Source organism: Liolophura sinensis, chromosome 8 (assembly GCF_032854445.1).
Source record: "Liolophura sinensis isolate JHLJ2023 chromosome 8, CUHK_Ljap_v2, whole genome shotgun sequence".
NCBI lineage: Eukaryota > Metazoa > Mollusca > Polyplacophora > Chitonida > Chitonidae > Liolophura > Liolophura sinensis.
Window position 1 is genome coordinate 26472712 of NC_088302.1, and position 12396 is coordinate 26485107.

Genomic DNA, 12396 nt, shown 5'->3' on the forward strand with positions numbered 1-12396 from the left:
CTGCGCCTGTTGTTTCAGTTTGTACGTGAAAGCTGAGATTGTGACTGTCGTTTGAGGTACTTGAATTTGTATTTTAAGTACTTGAAAGGACTTGAATTTTTTTAGCCCTCAGGCGTGCGAACCCGTGTCTGGTGTCTTCGGCTTGATACTTAAGTGGCGGCACAGACTCGCAAGAAGACACACTATATGTGCACCCATTGACTTCTCGTTGTCATATTACTGAAAAATTGTTATGTACGACGTTAAACCCCAAGCATTGATACATACATACCAAATGCACTGCCAAAAAACTGCTAATGCACTTCGGCTTAATTTTGAGTTGGTTGCCCCAGAAACCAAAAATTTAATTGAATTTAAACATCAGATATGATGTTCGTATCTTGTGCAGTAAATTTTCTATATTTATATTGCCAGCAAGTCGTCTCTACGGACAGCATATCAACATTATCCCTTTTGCAAAATATGCCGATGAGATAAAAAAAAACCTGACCAGGTTTCTGTCCCAAGTCTTTTTAGGTACTAATTCCCAAGTACGACGTTAAACCCAAAGCATTTATCCATTTCTATTGAAGTCCTATGTTTTTTTTTTCTCTGACAGGAGTCACCAGGGGATACGAGCCAGGATACAGAGATATCAGAGGTACCTGGCTATGAAGCTTTTGTTCTGAAAACTGCTGCTCAAGAAAGACGAAAACAGGCCATTAAATGGACTCTGATTACTGTTGTTGTTGTTGCTGTTCTAATTGTGTCGATAGCATTACCTGTATATTTCACATCTAAAGACAGCTAGCATGAGGTGGTGGCTCATGCTGTTTTGACTCTGCAGTGATAATCCATAGAGATACAGAAAAGTGTTAATTAATTCTTCCATGTAATATATATATATACTCATCTTTTCATATGTTGATTTTCCATGCGAGTATAAATCTTGGAACTCTGAAGCCATGGATAATCTGAAGGACTTGAGGTCTTTGAGAAGGATCTACATGTAGATTTCAGCATGGAACCAATCATTAGTTGTCATGCTCTTGATCACTTTAAGACTTGGCTATTTCTTGAACATGTGAAGATATATAGTGTGAAATAATGTTCACTTCTGTATTGTCTGAATTTGGTGATCATGCTTCACTGGAATTAAAACACTTCGGTTGTTCAGTTTGAATGACACCATGAAATGTATTTATTTTAATATTTAATTGGTGTTTTACGCTGTACTGTAGAATATTTCGTTTATACGACAGCAGCTAGCATTGTGGTGGGAGGAAAGTAGGCAGAGCCTAGGGGAACCTACGATCAACAGCAGATTGCTTGCAGACCTTGCTTGCTTGCGTACCTACGAACAGAGAAGCCAGCATGATCTTGGAGTTGCTCCTGAGTAAGTGTTACGGGCTAGCACACAAATGTGATTGTTGGTGTGTAGACTATGAATTGAGTACAGTTGAGTTCATTCCAAAATGATGCAGACTGCTTCCTCAATATAAATTTTAGACCGCTTTTGCTCTTTTGTAAGTTTCAGCTTTTTATTGCTCTGGGCCTCACTGCCCGCTGCGGTCGAATGTCTTGCAGGCCTGTGAGAAATTGATCCTTTATGTGTTAATGAAGTTTGTGGGATGGTGTACTCAGCAAGCATCAACTCAAATGCATGACTTTCATAAAATGTTTTCTTCAACACTGAATGGCGGGCACTGAATATTTTTGCCTCTTTGTGAATGCAGGAGGACATCTTGATTGGCTGATGTCAATCTGTGTTTGTATTAAAGTGTCTCTGTGAATTATTTGCAATTATTCTAACTTTATCACAGAAATATTCCTCAGTGTAGAGATGGCCTGATTAAATTTTGAAAGCTAGTATTTCTAGCATGCGGTAGGGATGTGAGTTATGCACCAAACGATAGAAACAGAGCCCCTTACGAATAGTCCATGTGGTATGTGTTTAGAAAACCTGACGACGTAATCGTAAAAGTGGCACCACTGAAGGTGGCTTTCCCTAGCGACATGTGGGTGCAGGCAAGTAATGAATTGAAAATGCTAAGATGCAAATTTTCTAACGACACGATGGTGAAGTTTATAGAATTGATCCTTATGGAAAGGATATCCAACATATGGCAGAGTGTTGGTATAACATCATGTAAATTAAATCCATTGATGCTGTGGTTATACATTTTACATTTCTTATAGTATATCTTGAAGCTGTGATGAAAATCTGCAATGAAGAAAGAACACAACATCTATTCGCATATATGGAACCTCCGGAAAAACGCAAGTCGCAGCCACAAAACGTGTACCATATATCGCTAATTCGTGTTTGGAATCTTAACTTGATCTTATAAGACGCAGTTTTGGCATCTGCGTTTTGTAAACACACAGTATAGCTTATAGCTTGAGTCCATGAACATGACTAGAATTTTATTTTTCAGAAAATAACACAAAGCATTTCGGAATATTTATCAGACCAGAAAAATTTCAGACCACTTTGCCATTGGAAAAGTTTAGCCTTGGAGGTAATACATGTACATCTCTTTAGTCTGCACAGTTACATATGTTCCTAAAAAGTTAAAAAAAATCTTTTACGTAAAAGATTGTTTGAAAATCAGTAGTGTAAAGCCTCTTTTTATTTCCTTTGTAAATAAACATGTACAACAGTAGTTCTTTCTCGTATTTAATGCTTATGCATGCTTGGGATTTTAACGTTGTACTTAACAATTCTTCGTATGGAATGAAACGACGAGGAGTCCTTAGGTAGGTTTTGTTGGCAGTAAGCGGTCGACAGCATTCGTGTGATTATTTGAGCAATCTATCGTTGGGTAAAGGCTGTGTTGCACTAAGGTCATGTACATATATCTGTACCGTCACATGTGGGAGTATTTGTCCGTGGTGTGTCCGGTTTCCTCTACCCATAAAACTGACCGTCATCGAATAAGATAGAAATTCTGGATTATGGCTTCAAACAATTAAGGACCAAAGAATATCTCATTGAAGTTGAATTCGATCTTTCATCGATTTTCTGCACAGATAAATCTGATGGGAGTCGTATAATTCCTGATCACGGAATTATAAAACACCACAAGAAAATCAAAATCAAGTCAGATTCGATCATGGACTCGAATCAAAGTTCCAGTATTTCCTGTTTAATTGAGATTGGTAGTTCATAGGAATTGATAGCTAGCAAGACTTTGGGACAGAATCCTGGTCAACTTTCTTCATCCCAGCAGCATATTTTGCTAAAGTAATTATGTCATCACGCTGTCTGCAGAGACGACGTGCTCGCAGTATAACTGTAGGAAACTTACTGCACGAGATAAGAATGTCATATTTGGTGTTTATGTTCAGTAGAGATGGTTAAAGGAGAACAAAATTTTAAAAAATGACACTATAGGCTGAAAAGAGCACATTTTTTTCTATCTGGTGGTGCGTGTCGCATAAGTTTGCGATTTTTCCTGGCCACACACGTAAAGCCTGAAAACGGCAAAACTGGCAAGTCCATCGCGTCCTCCTTCTTTAACACCCTGTAATTTATGCAGGGGGTGTGTTGTCTCTCAGCCAGTGCGAGTCGTTAAATCTGCCGGCCTGTTCGTGTAAACTCGGAACCTACGTCCAACATTCCGGTTTCCCGATCGTCAGGCGGAAAACGAACTGTACTGTTCGCTGCCTTCTGGGAAAAAGAGTTCTACCGGAAATGTATGAATTGCACTTCGGCGGTTTCCGACGACAATTCCCCTCCTAACACAGAAGACTTCAGGACTACTTTTTAGGCAAAATGGAGTCGCCCACAACGGATTTTGGCGCTGACTTCATTTATAATTTATCAACTTTAAATGCAACTTTTACAATTTTTTATGGCATGCACCTGCGAAGAAATGCGAAGAAAAAAAACTCTTTTCAATGGTATTTGTTTGATGTTTAAGTTTTCTTCTTCCTTAAGACCCATATGGAGTCTTTGGTCATTTCAAGTAAATTTCGTGTTTCTGAGGCACCCAACTCTAAAAGGAGGCCAGAATGTGTGAGACATGTTATTTGGTATGTATGCTCAGTTGTATGTACGTATTCTTGGGGTTTAACGTCGAACAATATTTCAGTAATATGACGGCGAGGAGCCATTATAGATGTATGTACATATATCTTGTGGCAAGGCGAGCCCAATGCCACAAAATTGCAGTCGCTGCTGAAATATTCGGATGACACCCAACCCAGTAACATTATAGTGACACCGAGTTAACCAGTCATATCCCTTGCTCTAACCTCTCAGTGCTGAGGGTCATACGAGGCCATACCATTTTTGAAGTCTTTGGTACGACCAGACCCGGGTTTCTTCCCGGAGTCTATCGACTTCGAGTCGGACGCTCTACAGTAGGCCACATTGTTACGACCCAAGCTGTCTGTATTACAAAGAGATGGCTTGTTCGAAATACGCGACAGTTTAGCCGCACAAACAAGTAACCAAAACCAGCAGATTTTATTTTACAGCAATTTATTAGCTTAACAAGAACAGATAATAAGACTTATGCAAATACTAAAGTACTTAAGTTTAACAAGAAAGGATAGCAGTATCTATACAAATACTAAAGTACTTACGGTGTCAAGTCCAGACAGGGTCCGTGTACTAATAAGCACTGTGTACAAGTTATACGCAGCGAAAGCATCCAAAACTCTCAATAATTCTCCGTTCTCACCCTTTGGCCTGCTTTCACAGGTCATATATAGCCTGGTGGAATTGTCTAGAATAAGAAAATTCCTGAACACTTGATGTAAACAAACAGGCATCGAACTGAGCGCATTCTGGAATTTTCTAAGGTAGAGGCAGACAGCAGGCGCTGAACTCAGCGTATGTAGGCTAAACAGTGGCAAGCTAAATTTAGAAACTGACGGCAGTTGTGCACATAACAACATGCAGAAGCGATCTATATTCAGTTGAGTTAGTTTGATCTAACAGTATTATCGTTAAATTAGGAACGTATATCAGTCTAAGTTGATCTACATGTAGCTCTTTATTTAATGTTTAGAATTTTATTGAATTGGTGGTTTCACTGGTAACCAGCTATAAAATATTATTTGGGATACGTACAATAAAAGCAATACCGCACGCGTTTGGCACTTCGGTTTAATACACAGAGGATCACACAGGACTGTTCATTTCATAACTTTAAAATGAAAGTTAAATTAAATTTTGAAAGCTAAGATTCCAAACGCGCGGTAGTGCTGTGAATTGTGCGACGATAGATAGAAATTGAAACTAATGGACAGGATATCCAACACATGGCAGAGTATTCCTATGACATCACGTAAATTAAATCCATTAATGATGTAGATATACATTTTACATTTCTTTCATTCCAATAGTATCTTGAAGCAGTGATGAAAATCTACAATGAAGAAAGAAAACAACGCTTAGGGAAAACCTCAGAAAAAGGCAGGTCGCAGCCACAAAACGTGTACCATATTCCGTTAATTCGTTTTTGGAATCTTAGCTTTATCTTGTAAGACGCAGTTTGTGAAAAGTAGATACGATAGGGGGAAACTCTTGTAGGCCACGTGCAGAAGAGGTCTATATTCAATTGAGCTAGTAGTATACACACTATTGGTTCTGGCACACCCTCCATTTGGCAAATAGAGGCTCCCAGCCCCTATTCCAGGCGAGGTCCATAAGTTCTAGTATACACACTATAGGTTTTGGCGCACGCCCCCCTTGGGGCCCTCCCCATAACAAAATAGAGGTCCCCAGCCTCATCTGGGTTTGTATTAGACATACCCATCGCATCTGGTATGCTTCTACACCAAGCCTCTATACAACATGCGAAAGGGTTACAATAATTGCCGGTGGCTTCTCATCGGCTTCACGGAGCTCTGTGGTAAGAGTTGTCTTGGGGAGTACTGCGGGGGTCACCTATACCGTCTGCGGCAGGGTCCTGGCTCCCAGCCATGTATTAGCTGTGGTCGGGGCATTAAAAACCGGTTTCGGCTTTGCATGGACTGCTGACATAATAGGGTCAAGACGCGTGAAAGGAAGTGGAGGCACAAGGCTTTCTTGGACGAGTTCAAACGGCTGGCGGCTATAGAAATTTACAATTAGAGAGTCGTGTGCATAGTTACACCGACGCGTACAATGAACCACCCTCAAAAAGCGCGAGCACTACGGGGGGAGTTTGAGACGCTCCTAGGTGTGCGGCCTAAGTACCCACGGTCCCGCAATGCCTTGGAAGAATTGCAGGGGATCCTCGACAGGCATAAAACGGCTGTGGCTGAGTTGAAGCGGCTGCAAGACAGCAAGAACTCCCGAAGTAACGAGGAGTTGAAGCAAGACGTCAAGAACCTCCTCAGTAACGAGGAGTTGGATGAATTGCTAGGCGGAATACAGGGTGAAAAGAAACTAGAATTCACTAACACCGGCCGGGCCATAAGGAATCTCCTCCGGGCCTGGCAGATGGGCGTACCCGAAGGCGTTTGGACGGACCCAACAGCCTTCTTAGAAGAAATTCGAGCCAGTGTTCGCCAGAAGCTAGAAGAAGAGATCCTGGCACTCAACGGAGTTAAGTTCCAACTAGACCTCAGGGTTCAGCTGCGAAAGGCCCACGCCGATGGCAGTGAAGAGTATACCAGCCCAGTACTCCGCAGCAAACAGGAGGCCCTCCCAGAGGTTGGTGACATTGACGGGGCTCTAGATAAGGTCTTCCCCACCATCCAGGAGGCGCTGGAAAAATGGACGCAGCGGGGATCAGGGTGGGCTGTAAAATAGCGTGCAAACACTCTGGCTTGACATTGCAAGGTATCAGCCGCTGAGAGGCGGGTCCTACATCCCCCTACCTGCAGCCGTGAGTAACAAGAAAGCAGTCATCAACGTGAAGAACAAAGACGACGACTGCCTCCGATGGGCACTCCGGTCTGCCTTATTTCCAGCTGCCAGAAACCCCCAGAGACCAACAAAAGTATCCCACCAATGATGGTCTTGACTTTAGTGGGATCGACGCCCCCACGCCCATCTCTCAGATCCCTAAGGTGGAGGAAAAGAACGACCTCGCCATCAACGTGTTCGGGTGTGACAAGGGTGTGATCGTGCATCGTCTCAGCAAGCAGCCCGGCGACACGCCCCGAATAAATCTGCCACTGATTGGGAAGGCAGGTAAAGTCCATTATACGTGGATAAAAGATCTCAACCACCTCCTGTTCCAAGAAAGTAAGGCGCCAAATCGCAAACACTTCTGCGAGCGCTGCCTACACCGTTATACAAGGGAGGATCTGCCCGAGGCGCATAAGCCGGAATGCCGAGGGATTGGCTAGACGGCGGTGAGGGTGGAAATGCCCCAGGAGGGGGAAAACAAGTTCACCTTTCAGAACCACCACAAGCAGCTACCGGCTCCGTTCATCATATATGCCGACTTCGAGGCTCTGACCAGAAAGGTTAAAGGCCCGCCGCCGTCACCTACAGAAAGCAGCACTCAAAAGACTCAGCACCACGAGTCCCGCAGTTATGTTGTGGTGCGTTGTGACGGCCACACAAAACGCCCCGTGGAATACAGAGGCCCTAACGCGACGGAACACTTCCTCAGAGCTCTCCAACAGGAGGAGCAGGAAATCAAAAATGTTCTAGCCAACCCTATAGCCATGAATATCATTCCCCAAGACTGGCAGGCCCACAACAACGCCACAACCTGCCACGTGTGTGAGAAGCCTCTAGGCGCCGATTCTGTGCGCGATCACTGCCATATCACCGGCAAGTACAGAGGTGCGGCCCATAACGCATGCAACCTAAACTTGCGGCTGGGTCCCAAGACAGCCATACCAGTAGTCTTCCACAACCTACGGGGCTACGACGGGCACCTCCTGATGCAAGCCATAAGTAAGGTGGAGGGCCGCATCTCCTGCATCCCCAACAACACGGAAAAGTACATCTCCTTCTCACTGGGGCAGCTCCGCTTCATCGACAGCGTTCAATTCTTACCGACTTCCCTTGACAATCTGGTTGAGGCCAACAAACCTGAGGCTTTCCACATCACAGCCCGGTATGAGCCCGCCGAAGAAAAACGAAAGCTACTCATGCGCAAGGGTATCTACCCCTATGAGTATATGGACTCCTGGGAGCGCTTCGACGAGTCCAGCCTCCCACTCAAAGAGGCTTTCTACAGTAAGCTCAAAGTCGGAGGCATTAGCGATGAAGACTATATCCACGCTCAACAATTATGGAAGGCATTTGACTGCACCAATCTGGGGGACTACACACACCTTTACTGCCGCACAGACGTGCTCCTATTGGCTGATGTGTTTGAGGCCTTCCGGAAGACTTGTTTACGGCAGTATGGATTGGACCCTGCTCACTACTTTACGAGCCCAGGTCTCTCGTGGGATGCGCTGTTCAAGAAGACCGGGGTAGAGCTGGAGCTGTTGACCGACGAGGACCAATATCTCTTCATTGAGAAGGGGTTGCGAGGAGGTATCTCCATGGTAAGTAAGCGATACGCCAAAGCCAATAATCCACAGGTGGAGGGATACAGCCCCGAAAGCCCAAACAGCTACATCCAATACCTAGACGCCAATAATCTATATGGTTGGGCTATGAGTCAGTTTCTTCCAACGTGCAGCTTCCAGTGGGTAGGTGACGCGCAGCGTCTCGGTGAAACGATTGCTACCCACCCCCACGACAGTCCTTCCGGTTACATTCTCGAGGCCGACCTAGAGTATCCGGCCGACCTACATAACGCACATAACAGCTACCCATTAGCCCCGGAGCGTCTGGTGGTCCAGAAGGAGTGGATGTCTGACTATCAGCACAGCCTTCTAGGCAAGAAAGCGCCTACCGAGGTCGAAAAGCTGGTCCCCAACCTCCGCAACTAGGAACGTTACGTCCTGCACTACTGAAACCTACAGCTGTATCTATCTCTGGGAATGCGCATGACAAAGGTTCACCGGGCCCTGAGATTCGCCCAGAGCCCTTGGATGGAACCCTATATCAGGATGAACACCGAGCTCCGAAAAACGGCCGCGAGTAAATTCGAGAAGGACCTGTACAAGCTAATGAACAACTCGGTCTTCGGAAAACCCATGGAGAACCTTCGGAAGCGTGTGGACGTCAAGCTGGTACGCTCTGGAAAAGACGACAAGCTCCGACGCTTGATAGCCAGCCCGAGCTTCGCACGGGCAAACAAATTTGATGATGACCTCGCAGCGATTCAGATGCACAAGACCCGTCTAGTCCTAAACCGACCTATCTACGTGGGCATGAGCATTCTAGATCTCTCCAAGCACCTGATGTACGACTTCTACTACAACCATATGAAGGCCCAGTACCGAGAGCGCTGCCAGCTCCTCTACACTGACACGGATAGTTTGCTACTCGAGATTCAGACTGAGGATGTTTATAGGGATATGGCTGAGAATGCAAACCTGTACGACACCTCAGATTACCCACAAGACCACCCCCTGCACAGCGTAGCAAATATGAAGGTCTTTGGGAAAATGAAGGACGAGTGCGCGGGGCGGCAGATCGCCGAATACATTGGTCTGCGCCCCAAGATGTACTCCATTCTGGAGGCAGGCGGAGCCAACATTAAGAAGGCCAAGGACGTGAAAAATGGAGTTGTGGAAAATTGCATCCGCCATAAGCAGTACAAAGAGGCCCTCTTCGAGAAGAAGATCTTCCGACACGGTATGGACGTGATGCGATCAGAGCGCCACCATATCTATGGGAAGCACCTGAATAAGGTCTCACTGTCCCCCTTCGATAGTAAGCGCTGTATCGCCGAAGATGGTGTCCACACCTTGGCTTACGGCCATAGAGATGCGGCACCCGCAGGATGATGGGCAGGATGGGACATCCTCTTCGAGGAACTGCTTAGCACCGTAGAACCCCATCCGGGGGAAGCTGAGTATGGGGAGGCACTATAGGCCTAAGCAACTCCTCACGAACGAATCCCGGTCGCGGGCCATCCGACGTATCGTCTAGATAGTACAGCACGGGTTCATTAGGCTTTGTGACAGAGCGCCCAAGCCGATATATCTCTAGAGACCACACAGGATCAGTCGCGCGACGGCGGCCGCCCTCCAGCTCTCCAGGCTGATAGAGATAACGAACGCCAACACCCTCGGGGATCTTCCGCTCATTAAGTCCAACGGGACGACCTGGAACCGTCGAGGAAGGCTTATGGGGCACCTTTTTTGCCCTGGTGGCGTCTTTCGGCTTTTTACCGATCAGTCTCGTTGTCTCGTTATTCAGAGCGGCCACAACAGAGGGCAGCCGAGCCACCCATTCAGTACACCGATGTTCGGGAGGGAGGCGCATCTCCTGGGCGTACTGATGTCCAAAGAGCCGCTCAGCCAGAGTACGGTTGAAACGCTCCACTATGCCTTGGTCTCGGTGGATATCCACGCGGCCTCGGCGGACTGAGACATCGTGTTTGGCCAGCAGTTGGCTCACTGCACCCATAAACTCGCGCCCAGGGTCAATTTGGAGAAGCTTCGGCCATCTTAGGGGTCCGTGCTTGTAAATGCGAGAGAGAGCATCAGCGACTTCTTTGGAATCTTTAGTAGCCAGAGGTTCCGCCTCCTTGTAGCGAGAAGCGACATCAACAGCTGTCAGCGCGTACTTATACAGCTTCCGGCCGTAAATAGAAGATCAGCTTGGTGGTTGTCATTCGCCGTGGAAACATCGAACATAGGCCTCGATATTTTTCGGGGACGAGGCAGGTATATCTGCCAGATAGCCTGCTTTTTCAGCCAGGCCCAGACCACATCTTCGGAGACTTTAGCCGCAGTGGCAAGTTTCTGGATGGCCGCGCGGCCCTTCCAGTACCCACGAGGGCTGTAGTAGATATTTGCCAGGCGAGCAGACACCTTACTAGCCATGTCATCAAGGTATTCTAGCAGCCCTCTAACAGATTTGCGACGAAAAAGATGTAAATCGTCACGGCGCAGAACCACCTCACTACTAAGATCGTGCCTACCATACTCGATGGCGAGTCCGGCACAGTCAGTTCGGATTACTTGGTGAGTTTTGCGATTCCGTAACTCACACCCCCAACCACACACATCCCCAGGATGACGAAGGTCATCTCGCGGTGTTTTTGATCTTCATTAGCCACATAGAAATCGGAGAGCTGTGGCTCTGAGCCCAGCAGCGCCTCGCGTGCATTGCGTGTAAGAGTTTTGCCCGTGACCCTAGAATACTCGCGGATTGCAGCGTCGACATCCCGGAACGTTTGGACAGCGTGGCCCTGGCGGCGGAGTTCATCGTTGATCCGGTCCAACCGCTCAGTGCGCTTTCGGGCCCATTTTTCCTGGGCGGCTTGTAGCTGCTCTACAGCGCGGTAATGGCGCCTCCGCTCTTGGTCGACACCGGAACTCCTCAGCATCAAAAACATATAGTTGCTGCCGCTGAAGGCCAAAGCGTTTACGAGGGCGCGGCCCATCATCATTGCGATGGAGGCCATTACTACTTGATTATATTGGGAGGAAGGAGCCCTTGTTAAATTAGCAGGTCCTTCGAAAACATGGCCAGGCCTACATCTGCAATGACCATGCCGACGTCACAGGGTGTTAAGTCCAGCTTCGGGAGGGCTCCTTTCAGGAACATCTGGCCGAGACGAGCGTACCCAGTAGCCAGGAGAGAGACCACAGCGGCGTGGTAGGCCGCGGTGACTAGCACTTTTCCGTCACCGGGTGGAGTAGACATGCTGATCTGTATAGAAAGTGTTGCGGGTGGAGATTCTTTTCTTGCGGCGTGATATCTGCATGCGGCGTAATATCTGCACCTCGTGCATGCGGCATTATATCTGCACCTCGTGCTGTATAGCGGCTGCGCCACGCGCGTAGCAACACAAGCACTGCAAGGCCGCCAACACCTAATAACGCTAGGGGCGCCCTCCAGCGGGTGATTTGGTGTAAATTCGTAGAATCCGGTTCCTTTGCAAAATCTGTGGCTCCCCCCTCCTTCGTAGAATCCGGTTCCTTCGGCTGTTTCTTGGTGGAATCAGCTGCGCCAAGCAAAGCAGCCTTTGCCTCGCGAAGCTCGTCCTTGAGCTTTTCAGCCTTGGTCTTTCTCGCTGCAGCACCCGCTCGACCCGCAGCGACTCTTTTGGGATTTTTCGCAGGGCCGTCATTCGTAGAATCCGCTGTCACCCCCTTCTGGATTCGTTGTACTCTTCTAGGAGAGCAGTGGTGTTTAAATGAGCAGTGCTCAGTAGTGGTTAGCGCCATGGTTAACGGTGCCAAGTACTTACCATAGCAGTAGTATAGCCAGCAGCTAGCACTGCTAAGCGCCTGTTCAACAAATGGGTCGTTGGCGAGGTGTGCCATGAGCATTGGTCGATTCTCAGGTGGGATTGGTAGGAGCCAGCTGGCTGCCCTTACATATGATCTTAAGAGTATACCTCCGAGACCGTCAACCATCCGCGCACCGAGCTTAGCCTCGTA

General features: G+C 47.1%; 1 protein-coding gene across 2 annotated transcripts in view; it reads left to right on the plus strand.

The window, feature by feature from the left end:
• LOC135473024 (uncharacterized) overlaps nt 1-2632 on the plus strand; it is a 33590-nt gene extending 30958 nt beyond the window's left edge. For both annotated transcript variants that reach the window (XM_064752795.1, XM_064752796.1), the window contains one exon: nt 599-2632. In XM_064752795.1, the coding sequence (XP_064608865.1) occupies nt 599-790 (192 nt within the window). In that variant the 3' untranslated portion in view covers nt 791-2632. The remainder of the gene's footprint in view (nt 1-598) is intronic.
• Nucleotides 2633-12396: the final 9764 nt, after the last annotated feature.